The sequence below is a fragment of the Leopardus geoffroyi genome, chromosome B2, assembly GCF_018350155.1.
Source record: "Leopardus geoffroyi isolate Oge1 chromosome B2, O.geoffroyi_Oge1_pat1.0, whole genome shotgun sequence".
NCBI lineage: Eukaryota > Metazoa > Chordata > Mammalia > Carnivora > Felidae > Leopardus > Leopardus geoffroyi.
The window spans coordinates 65,835,312-65,855,275 of NC_059332.1; the positions used below are offsets into that span (position 1 = coordinate 65,835,312).

At 39.7% G+C, this 19,964-nt stretch overlaps 1 protein-coding gene and 1 long non-coding RNA gene across 4 annotated transcripts in view; both read left to right on the forward strand.

The window, feature by feature from the left end:
* Nucleotides 1-249: 249 nt before the first annotated feature.
* Nucleotides 250-1,282, forward strand: LOC123609754. The gene is made up of 2 exons (XR_006717953.1): nt 250-450; nt 768-1,282. It is a non-coding gene; the product is annotated as an uncharacterized LOC123609754 (long non-coding RNA).
* Nucleotides 1,283-14,130: 12,848 nt separating this feature from the next.
* Nucleotides 14,131-19,964, forward strand: part of KCNQ5 (potassium voltage-gated channel subfamily Q member 5) — a 514,493-nt gene continuing 508,659 nt past the window's right edge. For all 3 annotated transcript variants that reach the window (XM_045498758.1, XM_045498759.1, XM_045498760.1), the window contains exon 1: nt 14,131-15,975. In XM_045498758.1, the coding sequence (XP_045354714.1) occupies nt 15,560-15,975 (416 nt within the window). In that variant the 5' untranslated portion in view covers nt 14,131-15,559. The remainder of the gene's footprint in view (nt 15,976-19,964) is intronic.

Here is a 19,964-nt window from a genome sequence, read left to right on the forward strand (position 1 = left end):
GACAGTGAGCTCTCATTCTTTGGAATGTCATTTGTAGTATTCCCTTGAAACCTCACTTGATAGTGGATAGCATTTTTGTTTCTTCCAAGTTCCTGAGGAAACTAAAACCTAAAACATCTTTGAACTAATGAATTACTAGGAGCCTTTTTGAACTACCTAGATGATACGACTTTAGTTTGCAAATGCTCTTGTACTGATTTGTTAAAATTATTGGGAAAGCCTCTTTTCCCCCAAACCCATTGTCAAGTTTTAAGACAGTTAATTTTTCTATTTTCTTCCAGTTAGCCCTTTAATTGGAGATTTAGCCCATCGAGATTCTATGCTGGGAGAATCACCTATTAAACCTCTTACCTTGAGTAGTTTTGCCTCCTGCCAGTATATGTCTTCAACACCAACAGCCTGTGAAAATTGAATTTCAAGTTCACTTGAATTTGGCAAATATTTCTTAAGGTAGGAACTCAGAATTCTCATTTTCATTAGTTTTTGGCTTGTAAGGGAGGCTGGATCCACAATGCCAGAAACAGAATACCAATAATGTGTTTCTTTTTAACTTCAGGGTGGTGGTGGTGGTGTGGTGTGTGTGTGTGTGTGTGTGTGTGTGTGTGTGTGTGTGTGTAAAAATATATGCTTTCTAATATTGATCAGTGAGAAGTCAATAACTATCTGAATTACATATAATGTGCATGTCTGAGGATAATATCAAAATTCTTGTGTTTCTTTAACTAACATTTTTTATCACCTGCTGTTGTCAATTTGTGTTGTTTCAGTTTACCTTGCATTTGAATCCATGAGAACCACTCAAGAATATGTTCTACACAGAGTCTGTGGCCCCCGACAACACCACATAGTGAGTTTTCCTTCTGGAAAGGTGATGATATAAAAATTCAGTTTCTTGTAACCTCTCTCGGAAGACAAAGAACATATGTCATCAAACTCCCTGATAAATCTTTCCTTTTGTTTGTTGTTTGTTTATTTATCTTTGAAATTACATTTGCTTGTAATTTGTGTTTCTATAAAATAATAGAGACGTACAAGCATCTCAGTGTCCCAAATGAGGTAAGAAATTTGTGTTTGGAGCTCTTGTATAAATTAGATAATGAATCAACCTATATTGTTATTTAAAGGATCTATATTCTAATGCAGTCAAGAGAGAATGTCACAAAGAGCCCTCAAACTGGCCATTTATTTGTTCCCTGACTCTTTTACTACCTCTTTCATGTTGGTCCTATGGTACAGACAGGAAGATGTCAATTTTTAGATATAAATAATTCTGATATTGCTTTAACCTTCTAGAATACTGCCAAGATAGCCATACTTTCTTGACATTCCCTGGTATTGTATACATTGAAAGATTTTATTTTAAATGGAAAATATTTTTCTTAAGAATAACTAGCACCATTTCTCCAGGCATAGACTAAAACCTAAAATTCTAAATATAGAAGCAAATAGTATACAATGAATGACAGCAAAACTCCCCACCTCAATATCTTCAAAACTGGCTTTAAAAGTATGTCTAAAGCAGGATTTCTCAACCTTGGCATTTTGGGTAGGATAACTCTGTTGAGGGTGTCTGTGCATCTCATTTTTGCTGATTCAAGGGCTTTATGGTAACCATAGGCCTTCCTGTCTTGATAAATGTCATCAGGGTATTCCTAACTTCATTTTAAGAAGTAGCATGGGCTATTTCAGGGAGATCAAGGAAGTTTCTGTTACTCCAAATATTCCAATATGTCTAATACATCCCAGAGAATCCTTGTAAAATTCATTCCTTTAAGAATTCAGTCCAAGGACTCACAATCTGGGATTCATAAACTTCAGGTTTTATAAATTGTTTCAGAGTGTCTGTGAACCCTAGAAGTTGTATGTAATATTATGCATATGCTTTTCAGACTTTTTCTAAGGCTTTCACCAAATTCTCAAACCTCTGACATCCAGAAGAACTTTAGAATGATAAATTCACAGGTACTCTAGGGTGATGAATTCAACACCTATCACCAAACATCTAAAATATCACATATATTTTAGAGTCAAAATTAAAAACTCATTAGCGCTTGAATATTGCTGTTAGAAGTATAATAATATCTGAAGATATATATGTTAAGGTTTCTTTTGTTTAATTATATCTAGTAACTTGTAATAAAGTATTATTAAACAACAAATGACTGCATGGCCTGGTATATTACCAGGTATGGTTGCTTTCATTTGTTTCACAAATAGTTCACCTGAAAGCTATCATCTGCAAAATTTCTTAAAATTTTACTTCTGGGTTATTTCAAGGTTTACCCATAAAAGCCATATTTTGTTTACAAGTTCATATTTATTTTTTAAAAAATTTGACCTCAGATAATAGAACAAACGTGTCTGACATATTTAAATTAGCATAATGCTGACTAAGTTCATCCATTTCATCACACATGACTCAATTTCATCCATATTGTCACAAATGACAAATTTTATTGAAATTTGTGAAAATTTCATATATTCCCTATATATCCTGAAAAATATCCATATATTCCCTACATATATATATATATATATATATATATATTCTCTCTCTCTCTATATATATATATATATACATATATATATTCTCTCTATATATATTCCATATATATATATATATCCATATATTCCATATATATATACTAGCTGTGCAGAAGCTTTTTAGTATGATGTCATCCCACTTATTTATTTTTTTGTTGTTGCTTTTGCTTTTGGTGTCAGATTAAAAAAATCATCAACACCTATATCAGGAAGAGTACCACCTATTTTTTTCTAGGAGTTTTATGGTTTGAAATTTTACATAAAAAATTTTAATCCATTTTGAGTTAAGTTTTGTGGATGGTGTAAGGTGGTAGTTGACTTTCATTTTTTTTTAATGAAGTAGCTTTCATTCTTTTGCATGTTGCTGTCCAGTTTTCCCAATATCATTTATTGAAATGACTGTCCTTTCCTCATTGTATATTCTTGGCTTCTTTGTCATAAAGTAATTGGCCATACATGTGGGGGTTTCTTTCTTGACTCTGTATTCTGTTCCATTGATCTTTGTGTCTGTTTTTATGGAAAAACTACACTCTTTTAATTACTATACCTTTGTAAAATATTTTGAGATCAAGGAGTGTGATGCTCCAGCTTTGTTGTTCTTTCTCACAATTGCTTTGGCTATTTATAGTTTTCTGTGGTTCCATACAAATTTTAGGATTATTTATTCTATTTCTTTGGAAAATATCATTGGAATTTTGATAGGGATTGCATTGGACCTATAGATTGTTTAAGGTAGTATGGGCATTTTAACAATGTTGATTTTACAATCCATGAAAATAGAATATTTTTCTGCTTATTTGTGTCTTCCTCAATTTCTTTGATTAATGTCTTTGTCATTTTCAATATACAGGTCTTTTGTCTCCTTGGTTAAATTTATTTTTAGGTATTTTATTCTTTTTAATTATAAATGGGATTGTTTTCTTTATTCTTTCTGATAGATTATAGGTGTATAAAAAACAACATATTCTTGCATATTGATTTTGTACCCTGCAACTTAACTGAATTTTATTAGTTCTAACAGAAGTAATGGAGTCTTTGGGGTTTTATCTAATATCATGTCATCTGCAAATAGAGTTTTTCTTATTGCAAATAACTAAAGTTTTATTTTTCAATCTGGATCCTTTTTATTTATTTTTGTTGCCACATCAATGCTATGTTGAATAAAAGTGGTGAGAGTGGACATCCTTGTCTTGTTCCTGATGTTATAGGAAAGACTTTCACCTTTTCACAATTGAGTAGGATGTAAACTGTGGGCTCATCATATATGGCCTTTATTATGTTGAGGAACATTTCCTCTATACCCACTTTTTTGAGAGTTTTTATCATAAATGGATGTTGAATTTTGTCAAATGATTGTTCTGCATCTATTGAGTTGACCATATGATTTTTGTCCTTTTGGCCTTCATTTTGTTAATGTGTTACAGTAAACTTGGTTTTTGAGCATAATTCATTCCAGAAACATGCTTGTAATCCAAAGCACTTGTATATCTAAGTGAATTTTCCCATAAGAAATAATGGAAACTCAGATGATTCATTCCACAACACAAAAATATTCATATAAAAATGATTATAATTCTGTAATATAAGACACAATAAAATACAAAATATAAAGAAAAATAAACAAATTAACCTGCACTTATCTTTGAAAACCTTCGTGGCTGGTGTGAGGGAGACAAGAGAGAGGAAGGTTATTGTGTAAGATGACTTCCACTATCACTAATGGAATCACCGCTATCTATTGGCTCATTGGAATCTTTTCCTGCATGGGGACCATTGTATAGGCTCACACAGATGTTGACTACAGTGCAGTATTAAAAAAGTCTTGTCATATACTGCATTTAATGTAACTAGCAATAAGGCAGCAGAGGAAAGGGTCTATATCTGCAAGCAGTCTGACCTAGAGTGAAGCAAAGCATTCTTAAGTTTACTCTTGTATGGAAAAGCAAAAGACTGTCCATAATTGCTTTGAAGTGAGAAAAAAAATACACTAGTGCCAGCTGTGGGCACCTTCCAAGGTACTGAAAAATCACTGATTTCTGCCAAGGACCACGGCCTGAGACTGAGCATTGGAGCATGGGAGACAATCACCCACACTCCCGCAGGGAGCGAGAGAGAAAAGAGTCCTTGGTTCAGTTGTGATCATGTGACATCTGGCATCATGTGCTACTCATATTGCAAGACATCATTTGTCTATCAAGTTAAAATTTATTAGAAATGTTTGCTTGTATTGCAGAACACTCACAAAACAAGTAAGTTACTTGCAGTCCAAGGTTTTACTGTATATCACATTGGTTGATTTGCAGATGTTGAACCATCTTTGCATCCCTGGAATAAATAACACTTGATTGTGGTATATGATCCTTTTAACATATTGCTGAATTTGGCTTGCTAATAGTTTGTTGAGAATTTTTTTCATCTTTGTTCATTGGGGATATTAACAAAGCCTATTTTTTCTTGTGGCATCCTTGTCTAGTTTTGGTATCAGGGTAATGCTGGACTTGTAAAATGAGTTTAGTAGAGTTCCCTTCTCTTATATTTTTTGGAAGAGTGTGAGAAGAATTGGTATTAATTCTTCTTTGAATGTTGACTAGAATTTACCAGTGAAGGAATCTGGTCCTGGACTTTTGTTTATTGGGGAAGTTTTTGATTATTGATTCAATCTCTGTAGTAGTACTGAGTCTGTTCAGATTTTCTTTTTCATCATGATTCAGTCTTTATAGATTGTATGTTTCTAGGAATTTATTCATTTTTTTAGGTTGTCCAATTTGTTGGCATTTAATTATTCATAGTAGTCTATTACGATCCTTTGTATTTCTGTGGTGGCAGTTGTAACATCTCCTCTTTCATTTCTGATTGTATTTATTTGAGTCCTCTCTCTTTTTTTGTTGGTGAATCTAGCTAAAGGCTTGTCAACTTCATCTTTTCAAAGAACTGGCTCTTAGTTTCATTATCTTTTCTATTGTCTGTTTAGTCTCTACTTGATTATTTCTACCTTGTTCTTTGTTATTTCCTTCCTTCTACCAACTTTGGGCTTTGTTTGTTCTTTTTCTAGTTCTTTGAGGTGTGAAGTTAGGTTGTTTGAGACTTTTCTTGTTCTTGAGGTAGGTATTTATCACTATGAACTTCCCTCTTAGAACTGCTTTTGCTGCATCCCATAAATTTTGATACATTTCCATTTTCATTTGTCTCAAGGTATTTTTATATTTCTTTTATTTCTTCTTTGATTGTTTATTCAGTAGCATGTTGTTTAATCTCTACATATTTGCAAATTTTCCAGTTTTCTTTGTGTCAGTGATTTATACTTTCATACCATTGTGGTTGGAAAAGATGCTTGATATTATTTCAGTTGTCTTAAATTTATTAAGACTTGTTTTGTGGCCTAACATATGATATATCCTGGAAAATGTTGAATGTTAACTTGAGAAGAATGTTTATTGCTTTTGAATGGAATGTTCTGTATCTATTAAGTCTATCTGTTGTTTAGAGCCAATGTTTTTGTATTGATTTTCTGTCTGGATGATCTATCCGTTAATATATGTAAATTATTAAAATACTCTGCTATTATTGTATTGCTGTATATTTCTCCCTTTGGGACTGTTAATGTTTCCTTTATATATTTAAGTGTTCTTATGTTAGATGCATAAATATTTACAAAATTATGTCTTGTTGGAATGACTGACCCCTTTATCATTTTGTAATGCCCATATTTGTGTCTCATTGTGGTCTTTGTTTTAAAGTCTGTTGTGTCTGATATAATTATAACTACTCCAGCTTTCTTGTGGTTTCTTTTTGCATGGAATATCCTTTTCTGTCCCTTCACTTAAAGGGACTTATGTTCCCTTACATCTAAAGTGAGTCAGTTGTAGGCAACAAATAGATGGGTCTTGTTATTTTACCCCATTCAGCCATTTTGTATCTTTGAATTGGAGAATTTAGTCCATTTACATTTAAATGTACTTATTGCCATTTTGTTAATTGTTTACTGGCTGTTTTTGTAGTTCTTCTCTATTCTTATTTGGTGCTCTTCTTTTGTGGTTTGATGACTTTCTTTACTAGTACACTTATATTCCTTTCTGTTTATCTTTTGTGTATTTACTATAGGTTTTCACTTTGTGGTTACCATAAGTCTTACATATAAAACTTATAATAACCTACTTTAAGTTGATAACCATTTAAGTTTGATCCCATTCTAAAGCTTAATATTTTTATTTTCCATCCCTCATGTTTTATGTTTTTGATGTCACATTTCACATTTTTTAAAAGTTTATTTTTGAGAGAGAAAGTGGGGGGTGGGAATAAGTGGGGGAGGGGGAGAGAGAGAGGGGACAGAGAATCCTAAACAAGCTCCATGTTGTCAGCGCAGAGCCCAATGTGGGGTTCAAACTCACAAATTGTGGGGCTCGTACTCATGAGCTGTAAGATCATGACCTGAGCTAAAATCAAGACTCAGATGCGTAACCGACTGAGCCACCCAGGCGCTCCACATTTTACATCTTTTTATCTTGTGTATCCCTTAACTAACTCTTGTAATCATAGTTACTTTTACTATTTTTGCCTTTTAACCTTTATAGTAGCCTTATAATTGATTAATCCACTACCTTTAGTATATATTTATCTTTTTAATGAGATTTATTCTTTCATATGTTTTCTTGTTACTAATTAGCACCCTATCTTTGCAGCTTCAAGGAGTTACTTTAACATTTCTTGTAAGGCTAATTTAGTGGTAATGAACTAACTCCTTTAGTTTTTGCTTGTCAGGAAAGCCTTTTCTCTCTCCTTTTTGAATGTTAATTTTGAATGATAATTTTACATGGTAGACTACTCTTGGTTGGAATCTTTTTTCTTTTAGCACTTTGAATGTATCATGCCACTCCCTTCTGGCATGCAAAGTTTCTGCTGAAAAATCAGGAAACAGTCTTATGGATGTTGCCTTGAACATCACAAGTTCATATGTCTATAATTTTTAAGTGCTAAATTTCAGTTAAATGTTAAAAATTATTGAAGCTAATATTTCAGAAAATTAATCAGCTATTATTTTTAAATTGCAGCCTAAATAAAAAATTGAACCTAAAGTAAATCTTGGTATGCATGAATGTTGGTTAGTAGTAATAGTAGTTAGTATCTATTGAACACTAATTGCATGTCAGACCTATGCTAAGGCCTTTACATAAACTATTTCATTTAATCTTCACAAAAGCCAGTGATACAGACATTATTATCCCTACTTTATTTTTTTAATGTTTATTTATTTTCAGAGAGAAAGAGAGAGAGAGAGAGAGAGAGAGAGAGAGAGAGAATGAGTGGGGCAGGGGCAGAGAGAGGAAGAAAGAGAATCCCAAACAGAGTCCACATTGTCAGTGCAGAGCCCAACCCAGGCTCCATTTCAAGGACTGTAAGGTCATGACCTGAGCCAAAACCAAGAGTCAAATGCTTAACCTATTGAGCCACCCAGGCACCCCCTCATTATCCCTACTTTAAACATGAAAGAAATGAAGATAGAGAAATTCAGTAACTCAACCAAGAACCAGGATCCCACAACCTAGAAGTTTTTTCTGACTCTAAATCCTGAGCAGTTTAAAAGCAATTTATTAGTAATTATTGTTCCATGTTTGATTCTCACCACCCAAAATAATATTGGGTCTTGTTGCCCCCTGTTTCTTCCTCATTTTTAATCTTCCTATTCACATGGTAAAGTCTCTTCTTTCTTAAAACAATTTTCAACTTCTTACCTCTTTTTCTCAACATGCTTCAGTCTCACATACAAAATAAGATGCAAAAATAAAAACAAGGCAACTTGGTTGCAATCCCACTTTCTGTTTTTCAGGACACCTGCCTCTCACACAAACTAACTCTTTACTTTAAAGATTTCTACACAAGACCCAATGTTTCTTTGTACCACTTTGATCCTAAACCTTTCCATGATCCAGAGCATCCTGCCACAGAGCTACAGACCTCAAGATGACCATAACCTCAAGCCAATGAGCTCCGGCTTTCACTGGCCTTCTCCTTTTGCCCCAAGTGGGCCATGAGTCTTACCATTTGTAGCCATGACTCAAAAAAGTAGGAAGTGTTACTGTCAGTAGCCAAGCAAACAGGACTAGTCTCTAAAGTCATTGGTTTTCAAAGATAATTTTAACAGTTTTTTTAATATAATGCTATTCAGAAGCCTCATAATAACAAATCCCCAGTTAAAATTCCAGGAACTTGGATGCCCCTCTCTTGTCAATTACTGACCTGTCTGAAGGACTCCAGGTGTTCCCCTATAGTTCTGAGCAGCAGTGTTTGAAAACTGTGTTGAATATTTAAGAGATATCAGCCTTTTAAAGATACATAACTATATAACTACATAACTATATATATGCATACACATATAGTGATATATAACTATAACTATAACTATAACTAAATATATAGGTAGATTCTCTTAGATGATCTGGTCAGTTCCTCAGCCTTCCCTTATAAATAAAATCAAACAAAAATATATTGTTTATCCAACATGCTTCTTCCTTCCAAGTAAAACTAAACATGAAAAATGCATATATTATATTAAATTGGACTTTTGTGTAAATGTTAGTTTATCATTTAAAAAATGATAGTTTTTATTAAGAACGTTATAAAGGTAGAATCAATAGAAAGTGTCCAAGTTGCCTCAGACCTCACAACTGGCAATGAAAGAAATACTGTCAGTCAAAATTGCAGCTCTGTTGTCCCATCTAAATGACTGCTCAGACTCAGCTACAGGACCTGTGAGAGTGGTATGATGGCCACTCAAGTGTCACATGAGTCAACATTGTGTTTTGTTTAGAACCTTTCTCAAACCCAAATCCTCTGCTTGCTGCTACCTCTTTCTTACCCTTCTGAATCATTATCTCTGCTCCCTCATTTTTTAATTCTTTCTCTGCCCCACTCTGACCTAATTCCCATTTCTACATTCTACAAGGACAAAAAACAGAAACTACTTCTTCAAATGATTTCCTTGTTGTCACATCCAAAATCGTTGTCTCATTTGATCTCTTTCCAACATTTCTCTGTTGAAGCTTCTTTTCTGGCTATGGTGGCATTGATTCTTTGCAGTTACTCCACTTTCTCTGTTTCCATCTTCTCTCTTTTTCCTTTCTTTCTTCCTCCATACCCTACCCTAAATGCTCATGCTCACCAACATTAGGTCCTCAGGCCTCTTCGTTTTTAAGCCGATCTATGTGTTTTCCCAGATAATCCTATCCCAAGCTATAACTCTCATCCATTCCATATATATATGTATGTATGTATGTATATATATATATATATATATATATATATACACACACACATATATATATATGTGTGTGTATATATATATATATATATATATATATATATATGACTATATGACTATATGACTTAGTGCTTTACTCCTCTACCCTCCTCCTTACAGTCACACCAGCAAAAGCACCCTGGGCTCCAGCAGAACCCAACTTCTTGTCATTCTCAAAGCACAATCAGCTCTCTAGATTTCACATTTTCTCGAATGTTCTCTCTCTGAATACCCTGCCTTCATGTCTTCTTAAAAGTCCAGTTACTCCTCAAGACTTGGCTCAGCAATTGCATTCTTGTTATGTAGCTTCCCATAACATCCTTTGCAAAACTCTGTGAACTTGTCACTTATCCTTCTCCCCAACTAGCCCAGGAACATCATAAGATTCAGGATTGTTTTTCATTTCTGTACCCATTCCAGCTAGCACAGCACCTGAAATTAATAATTGCTTGTTGAAAAAATGAGTAAGTTTTGGGAAGTTCATAAAGGATGCCTTCTTAATTCCTCTTTGAAAAAGTTTTGATAAAATGTGAGTACCACTAGGGGGCACAGAATTATAACACAATTTTCCAGTACACTAGCTCAAAGATGTTTTCCTTCTGTATCAGTCTCTTAACACAGTTTCTAAATATATGGATCTTTAAAAGATCGAATAGCTATATTCAAATTACCTTCAGAAAGAAGAACTCAAGTAGCTGGCAGAAAGAAAAAGTATTGCTGCCATACCAGCGTGTCAGAAAAAAAATGAAATTAGGCACTTGTATCACTCTGCCAAATACAACAAACAGAGTTTTATGAATAAAAATGAAGGTAGTATTAGGAAAAAGGTCACAATGTAAATACAATCTCAAGAAATTGATACTACAAGATTTGGGACTGTTTTAAAATTTTCAGTAGAAAAAAAGTATCTATGAAAGAAAGCCCTTCCTTCTTCAGGAAAAGTGAACAGGAATATTGAGGCTATATCTGTGTTTAGAGTGAAACCCCAAATTACTTTAAAACAACTAACAGAAACTTCCCAATCCTTTTCTTTTGGAAAGAGAAACTGCCAACATTATTAATACATATTAGTGGGCTAAGCTTCTTATTTCTAAAGTTTGGTATTAGTTTCATAGTTAAAAACCTAGGTTTTTGTTTTTCTTTCAGTGGGTTTTATTTTGTTTTGTATTAAATACCCATAAGTTTGAGTGCTGGCTCAACAAGTATTTGTTTTGAAAAATTATTAACTTGTCCACACCTCAGTTTCTTCCCCTATAAATTGGGTATGATTGCAGTGCCTACTTGTGAGGCCATTGTCAGAATCAAATCAAATAATTCTTGCAAATCACAGTGCATTAAAACACATGCTAAATATTGTTTTCTTTGACAATGGTTTTTAGCACATCATTTTAGTAATTCCTAGGATAATAAATTTTTATTAGTTGTTACAATAAAATGGATTCTTTTTTTCAGCCTCTCCTACTCTTTGCTCCCCTACCAGCCTCTCTTCACACCCATATACACTCCATCTACACCCTTTTTGCATCCCTGGGGCAGAGGCTTTTCTGAAAGGGCCGTGCCTCATCCATTGTGTGGGGAAAAGCTGGGATCCGTACTGTGTTAAAAGCTTCATATATTCTGGCTAGGCCCAGAAGATCTCTGATATTACCCTGGGTTCTCTGATTAATTTCTGTTTGTTGGAGAAACATTTTGAGTAGCTTTTAACATTATATCTCTTACAGATAAGAATTCTTGATTGACTAAAAATGGTGCTGTGGTACACAATACCCATATACTTAAAATATTAAGAAAAGGTAAATATGTTAACCAATGGTTATAATAAGATACCTAACAAATGCAATTATAGTTGCTGTGCTTGTTGGTTTGATTATGATCTGATAGGAGGGAAATAAAAGCTAAGGAAAATGATGGTATAGCTTAAAGGGCATTCTATTCAAGAGTTACGAGATTCCACTTCTACCTCTAGGTCTACAAGACAAATAGCTAAGCCTTGAGCAAGTCACTGAACAGCAGCCAAACAATGGATTTCCATTTCATTGGTAAATTTCCTTTTTGCTCTAAGGTTTGAGAATTCTTCTTACCATTATTACTGTTCTGGTTGACCCAGGAATCTCACATGGATCAAAGTGCATCCACCTCACTAAAAAGTGGCATTTATATCACTCACTAGTTTATATGAACCATGAACATGACTTGATGGGAAGATATGTTGAGGGGGTAGGGCTGGGGCAAATGGGAAGATGGAAAGCCATAAAGAAAAAGAAAAGGGGGAGAGTAATGGGATCACTGACATTTTGTGAAACCAGCTCAGATCTAGCTGTTCTTCCCGAAAAGTCTTAACCTGGGCATTTCCTGGCTCTTGTATGGAATTTTCAATACTATTATTTAAGAGTACCCTTCAGAAGAAAAATATAATGGGATAGAAAACACACTGAAATAAAATATTTCTAGTAACTATTTTCAGTTGAAACCATCTCCATGTAGACTTCAGAGAACACAAGTTTCCAAGGTCACAAATTTCAGGCAGTCATCTTACAATCTGTGGAGAATGAATGGTTAAAAGCAAACCTATCTCAAAGAATGGGGAAGGCTAATCAACTCACACTTTACACTAGCAATAAACATTTGCCTTTGGAAAAACGTGGTTGTCTTTTGCCTTTTATATCTCTCTATAATACCCTAATATAATTGTTATGCACAGAATACACCCTATAATGTTTTTACTCCGCACAATATGTATTCCATCCTCTCTTCTGATATCTGGATTTTAATAGTTCAGGAAAATAAAAGGTAGTTTCCTAGCAACATTTGCACTCAAACACAACAACAGAGAAAGCTTCATGACAATACTTTGTTTTCCCCACAATTAATTCCTGCCTTTTGAGGTAAGTTAGCAGGTAGTAAAGAAAGCAAGGGACACACAAAGAGAATCTGGTATTAGAGGCCATGCAGCCTCACCTGGCTTTTCCTTCTCGGGTATGCAAGGGCTGAATGAGTAGGGCGTGCAGCTAAACGCCTCTTTCTGAAAGGTAGTTGACAGACACATTGAAATAAAACCATGTGCTCTTCTGTACGTACTCAGTTGGAGATAAGGACTGTTTGATGGGATACTGTACTGGGAAGTGAGATTTCTGAGTTCCTAGCAACCCTGTGCTATGAACGCTTGGGCAGGTCTCCTTACCTAAGCTAGCCCTCTAAGTGGAGGTTACCCTAAAAGATCTCAAAGGTCGAAACCAGTAAGAAGCCGCCTCTAAGCAGCTACTGATTACCAGATCTGATTTTTTTAAGTTTCATGGCATTTACTTAACATCATGGTTTTACTGATACTGCTGCCCCGCCAGGAAAATATCACTGGGAAACTAAGCAGCAGGTGCTCTTCCAGAGAACCGTGTCGGTACCGGTTCTGCCTTCCCAAAACTTCCTGCCTGCACGCTAGGCCCAGCTACATTAAGTGAGATGGAAGTCACCTGACCTGCTCAGAGGTGGTGGTCAAAGTTTGCAAGAAGGGAAAACCGCTTGGTTAAGAAGAAATGGTATTTGTTTACTTGCCTGCAGAATAGCCAAGATTTTCAAGTTTAAAGCGTGCACACGAATCATTTTGACTCTAGATCTTTCTCCCTGAAAGTCCAAGCACAGAAACTCCGCTGGGAGTCTAAATATAGCAACAGCAAACTCCCCCCACCCTCAGCTGGGGTCTCGTGCTGTTCTAGGATTGGAGAGCTTGCTCCCAGGCGCTCTCCGCATCTGCCTCGAATAGCAGGGCACAGAGCAATCTCTCGCACCTCCACAGTGCGTGGGTGTGAAGTGTATTAGGGGAAAGAGACAGTGACTCTGGGTACTGGTGGTTGCCTCACAGTCACGTGGCACCGCGGCCAGCTGCATCTAGCTGCTCCGGCTCTGAGCTAGTGACCGCCAAGAGAGGCTTGGGGGAAAAGGAGGGAGGGAAGCAGGGTCCAGCGGGTGACCAGGAGCCAGCGAGAGGGCTTCACGGAAACAACAGTGTAACAATGCAAAGTAAAAGAAAGTAAAAGTAAAGCATTGAAATGCAGCTACTGCCAGAGGCAGAAAGGAGCTGCCGCGGGCGTGGGTGTGTGTACAGGAGGGAGTTGAGAGAGTCTCTATCCCCGAGGGGCGGAGACAGCTGAAATAAGACTTTTGCTTTAGTATTGCCTCGGCTTCAGGCTTCTAGAAGGAAAAGGCAGACGGAATCAGTACCTTGAGATCATCTGCTCTGGTGGAACCTTAGTTCTTTCTTCAGTCTAACGTGGCGGTTGTTTTCTTTCGTAATTTTGTGGGGGTGGGAGGTGAGAATCCACTCTTTCGGTAGAAGGTCCCAAGCCTGGCTTCCTTTCAGTTTCCCCACGCTGACTGTGAGGTTTAACTGCTTATGCTTTATAATGCGATGTTGCTGAAGGCCAGAGGCCGAAGCCAGTGGCACCGTGGCCTCCCTCCTCGCCTAGGGCGCGCACGCTTTGGGTCCCCAGAGTGTCAGAGGTGGTGGGAGACTCAGCCAGCACTAAGTCGCCACATGTCTCTCACCGTGTAAATTACAGCCTACAGGGGTGGGGGAAGGACCCCCAAGAAGCCGGTGTCCTGGGCTCTCTTCCCTCCAGGATTTTTCTCCCAGACTCTGGGGCCGCCGCTGCCACTGCGGAGACTTAACAGTTTTGTGACTTTTTTCGGACTTAAATGGAGATTTCTTGACGAAGGGAACCCAGTTCGCTCTCCCGTGCCTTCGCGCCGCTGTCAGGCGAAGCCCAGGGGCAACTCCTTAACCGCGGAGGAGCCACTCAGTAGTTTTTATGCCCTCCCTACACTCCACCCCCCGGGCTGGGAAGGATGTCCAGTTACTCGAGGGCTTGCTGCCTGATGCTGGGATGGAAAGTCACAGCCCGAAAGCTGGAGTGAGCCGCGGGGAGATGCCCGCTGCCCGCCTCTCCGCCTTGGGAGTCGTGTCCTGCCGGTCTGCACACTGAACTGGCAGGGACCCTCCAGCTGTGCGGGGGACTCGAGCGCCACTTCCCGGAGCGTCGCCCCACGCGCTCAGGTACTGGCTGGTACCTGAAGGGCAGGTCAGGGCCGTTCCACACACACACACCCCTTGCGGAAAGGATAGCAGGACCTGGCCCGGCATCTTAGCGGCGGGAGTCAGCAGAGACCTGCATCTCCAGTTTCTCTTCAGGGCACGAGGCCGACTTACCTTCCGGACAGCTCCAAAGCCCCTGAGAGAACTCAACCAAACTCGCGCCTCCGAGAGGGGCTTTCGAGCCAGGGGAGGGGGCGGACGCAGTCTGGGCGTGGGGAATCTAGTGAGAGGAAAGGGGGGAGCCTGGGACTGGGTGTGCGCTGGGAGCGCGCGTGGGAGCGTCCCGCACTCCGCGGGTCCGGCCCTGGGGCACTTGGGAAGGAAGGGGCTCTAGCTGCGGTAATGAGAGGAAGCAAGGGAAACCCTCTCAAAGTGACGTCCCAAACAGGTCCTGATTTCGAATTCGAAGCTAAAGACTGCTAGAAATTGGGCCTCCTTCGCACACCCCTCTCCGCCCCCACCCCAAAGCCCCGGCGGTTTGCTGGCTGCTTGCTTCCCCGCCCCTAGCTCGGAGGTCGCGGGCCGGCGGGCGCTCCGTCGGCCGCGGCTTCCTCCTCGAAACCCGCCCGCGCGCATGAGGCCGCTGCCCCCACCACAGGCACTGGCGCCCCCCTCGCGGTGCCCGTGGTGATGCCATGCCCCGCCACCACGCGGGAGGAGAGGAGGGCGGCGCCGCCGGGCTCTGGGTGAAGAGCGGCGCGGCGGCGGCGGCGGCGGCGGCGGGCGGGGGGCGCCTGGGCAGCGGCATGAAGGATGTGGAGTCGGGCCGGGGCAGGGTGCTGCTGAACTCAGCCGCCGCCAGGGGCGACGGCCTGCTGCTGCTGGGCACCCGCGCGGCCGCGCTCGGCGGCGGCGGCGGCGGCAGCGGCGGCGGCCTGAGGGAGAGCCGCCGGGGCAAGCAGGGGGCCCGGATGAGCCTACTGGGGAAGCCGCTCTCGTACACCAGTAGCCAGAGCTGCCGGCGCAACGTGAAGTACCGGCGGGTGCAGAACTATCTGTACAACGTGCTGGAGAGACCCCGCGGCTGGGCGTTCATCTACCACGCGTTCGTGTGAGTACCCGCGGCCCCCGCGCGCCCCCCGCCACGCCCGCTCCGGGGGGTCTATGTGCCTGGCCCCGTGGCACGCACTCCGCGCCCACGCCCTGGCCAGGCGCGCGCGCGTGCACACACACTCTCTCACACACTCGCGCGCGCACACGTGGTGGCTTTTATTTCTTTGCACGTGTTTATGGTCTTCCTCCTAGAGCCTTCTACCTCCCTCAGCCCCACCTACTCCACCTCTACGGACTCAGCCGTCTCCCCTAACACACCCAATGAGCTGCCCCGCAGTTTTAGGCACCGAAGGCGAGAGCCGGGCAGACCTGGGACTTAGGCTGCGCGGATAATTGGGAGCGATTAGGTCCCGAGATACAAAAATTTCAACCGCGAGGGGCGCCCGGGAGCTGGGAAAGGCGAAGGGAGGATGTGCGCCGGTGTGAGGGCTCGTGAGAGTGTACTGGAAAGGTTAGGAGGTGATGCCAGGGTAGGACCGGGTAGTGAGGGGAGAAACGGACGGCTGGGTCCTCAGTCCTGGGGGGCGGAGCTGGGGAAGCTGCTACTTGGTGGGGAGGGCAGCTAGGTTTTAGGTGCGCCCGGAAACACGCCTCGCCACCATCTCCACCACTAACGGAAAATCTGTCAGTGCGTGTAGTCCTTTCTGCCACCGAGATGGCTAAGGTCTAGAAAAGGCGAGCTGGGCGAGGCAAGGTGATGCTCTCGTGCAGTGGTAGAGGCCAGTACTGAGCCTGGGGCTCCGGACCAAAGTGCGATAGCAGAGGCGCAAATGAGCCACCTGGGACAGGGATCAGGCAGTGGGTTAAGTAGGCATTTGTGCCTCCGAGTCAAAGTGCGTGTGTGAGTGTGTGTGTGCGTGTGTGTGTGTATGTACGCCTTCACCATCTAGCAGAGAATGAATGCTTAATGAGAAAATGATTGGAAGCAAATGTTTATTTTTCCCTTAGGCATTTAAAACCTTTCAATGGCTTTAAAGTTTACTACTGTTTTTCCCACAAGGTCCATTCATTCAGTCTCCTGTTAGAGTTAGCTTTATCTGGACGTTTTAAGGTAGTTTTATGCCGTTACACCCTATCTAATTATTTCTCTTTTTTTCTCATTTTTCATCTCTTTTTAGTTTTTTCCCCCGTTTCTTATGTTAAAATGAAATATAAAGACATCAGCCTAAGGAGACCTGTAGAGAAGGTTTCAGACACTCACTGATCCGTACCTTATTTCCTAGTAAAATAGGCTTTGAACACATAATCTAGGTTTCTTTTAGAAATGAGGCATGTCATCCAAACATAGTTCTCACCTGGGATGGAGGATTGGCATCAACAGCAAAAGCATTTTTGAAATAACACGGAAGAAGGGGCTGGTTTTGTAAATAGGTGAACCTGGAATTTGACCGTGTAGGAGTCAGGAAATTGGTGGAGTCTACAATCCGTGGGGCTCTGGTGTCTGGAAAATTTTACAGTCTCAGATTGATGTGAATATGTAGCATTAGGTAGAATATTCCAGCCAACTTTCCATGTTACAATGCACACAAGGAGAACACTGTGTAGCATCATTACCACATCAAAAGGCGTAACTTTTACTGTAAGATTCACATTGGTTTAGATGTGGTCACTGTACTAAATGATAGACATAGAGAAATACTATGATACTTTTCATGTTTGTCCTTTCTGAGTTGATATATAATTAATCATGTTACCTAGCATGCCAGATAAATTCTTTTAACCTGTCAGGGTCTATTAAAACATTTAGCAATAATGATCCGTGTTCAATTTGGCAGCAAAGTATATACTGTATGGAAAATGATTTTTTTTACAAGCGTATGCTCAGAATATTTGTAGATTTAAATTTACAATATGATGCCATTGGTAAGTTTTAACTTTTGGTAAATTATGCACTGTATATTTGGATAGAGAGACAACTTTGGCTGATGCTCATGTTTTACATATCCTAAGTTTTGCCCTTGAACATGAATGAGGATTTACTGTAACGCAACATTGTCTTTTCAATATATTGGTGTTTAACAGATTTTTATGGCCTTACAGAATTTAGAATCTTTAACAAATAATTTTTCAAGAGGCTCAAGTTTGGATAATTCTCTACTCACCACACTTCATATCAACCTATCAATCAATGCCTTCAGTGGTAGATATGAAATAAATTATGTGTTTGTCAATACCATGTGCTAATAGGAAGTCTTGCTTTATACATTTCTAGACTCTGAAACTGTAATGCTTGAGCAATTAGGTAGGGGTGCTAGATCCACATTAGCAGGGAGAGGGAATGGATGGCATCATCTTCTGGGAGGATTCTACACAACTATAGCCCACCCTGAGGGACAAGCCATCTTTGGCAATTGCTTCTTACTGTTTATTTAGAGAGCTGACTTTACACATTAAATGAGTAAAAGTTACTTTGAGCTGTGAGTCTAACAAGACCATTAATAATAAAGGAAATTATATGAAAATAATTTCTAAAGCAGTGTAACTAATTCCCTGCCAGCCTGGGAATCCCCAAATCTTACTTTAATAACAGTGTTTGTAGCACATTAAGGTTCTTGCCAAGAGCAAGTGCACTGTGATTAATGAGGTACTTCAGGGATGGATTTACGTGGTCGACCAGTGTTTTCACTGCCAAAAAGCAAGAAAAGTATGTTTAAAGTCATATTTCAGGTAAAGACAAGTTTCTATTAAATATGTAAAAATCATTATTATAATGGCATTTTAATGGTATAAAATGTGTTTTCAAGTGTGTATATCTACTGATGAGATGTCTGGCAAGAGCAAGAGATGACCTACTTCAAATACTTTCTTCCAATCTTTATGAATTAGTGGGGATTAGGAGAGTCTGTTCCCTTACTATTCTTAAGGATTTACCAGACAGCTATGATTCCTCATTTCCTGTCTTCAGCTGTTCTTTGGCTGAATAGATGAACTATTCAAATATGAGGTGATATATTTATTTAAATGTTGTTTGAAGGGGCGCCTGGGTGGCGCAGTCGGTTAAGCGTCCGACTTCAGCCAGGTCACGATCTCGCGGTCCGTGAGTTCGAGCCCCGCGTCGGGCTCTGGGCTGATGGCTCAAAGCCTGGAGCCTGTTTCCGATTCTGTGTCTCCCTCTCTCTCTGCCCCTCCCCCGTTCATGCTCTGTCTCTCTCTGTCCCAAAAATAAAAATAAACGTTGAAAAAAAAATTTTAAAAAAAATGTTGTTTGTCCATTTTTTAAAATTTTATTTATTTACTTTGAGTTGGGGGGAGGGGCACAGAGAGAGAAGAGACAGAGGATCCAAGCAGGCTCTGCGCACACCCAATGCTGGACTCAAACTTACAAACCACGAGATCATGACCTGAGCTGAAATCAAGAGTCGGACACTTAACCACCTGAGCCACCTGGGCACCTCTGTCCATTTTTAATTCATCCTCTTTTTGGGAAAAGTTTAGAAGAATAATGGTGGTAGTAGAACACATGATAGGGCTTCATATATAAATTTGCATTGATGCAGCAAATGTGGTTCTAAAAAACAGCATGTTAAACAGGGTGCCAGATACACATAACCCCTACTTTGTCCAGAGTATCTTTGCCTGAGGTAATGCCATGGATCAGAATTTATAGGTATTTTAAATTAGAAGAAACAGCCCACTCACCCAAGCTAAGAAATTGCAATTCATCCTTGACACCTTTGTTTTTATGAAACTTGGTCCTGCTGGCCATCCAAAAGATCATTAAATTCTGTGTATTCACCTTGTAAATATATTTCCTATCTGTTCCCTTCTCTCCTTTGCTATTGCTACTATCCCTCTCTGTTTCTCAGTATCTCTCCATTGGATTATTTGTAATATTCTCCTGCTTAATTATCCAGCTTCTGTTCTCAGCCTTCCAGCTTTCCACTCTGGCACCATAGTGTTTTTCCTAAAATGTAAATCTTATCATATCATCCCCTTACCTATAACCTTTGGGGTGAGGGTCATAAATGTAAATTAAATGGATTGAGG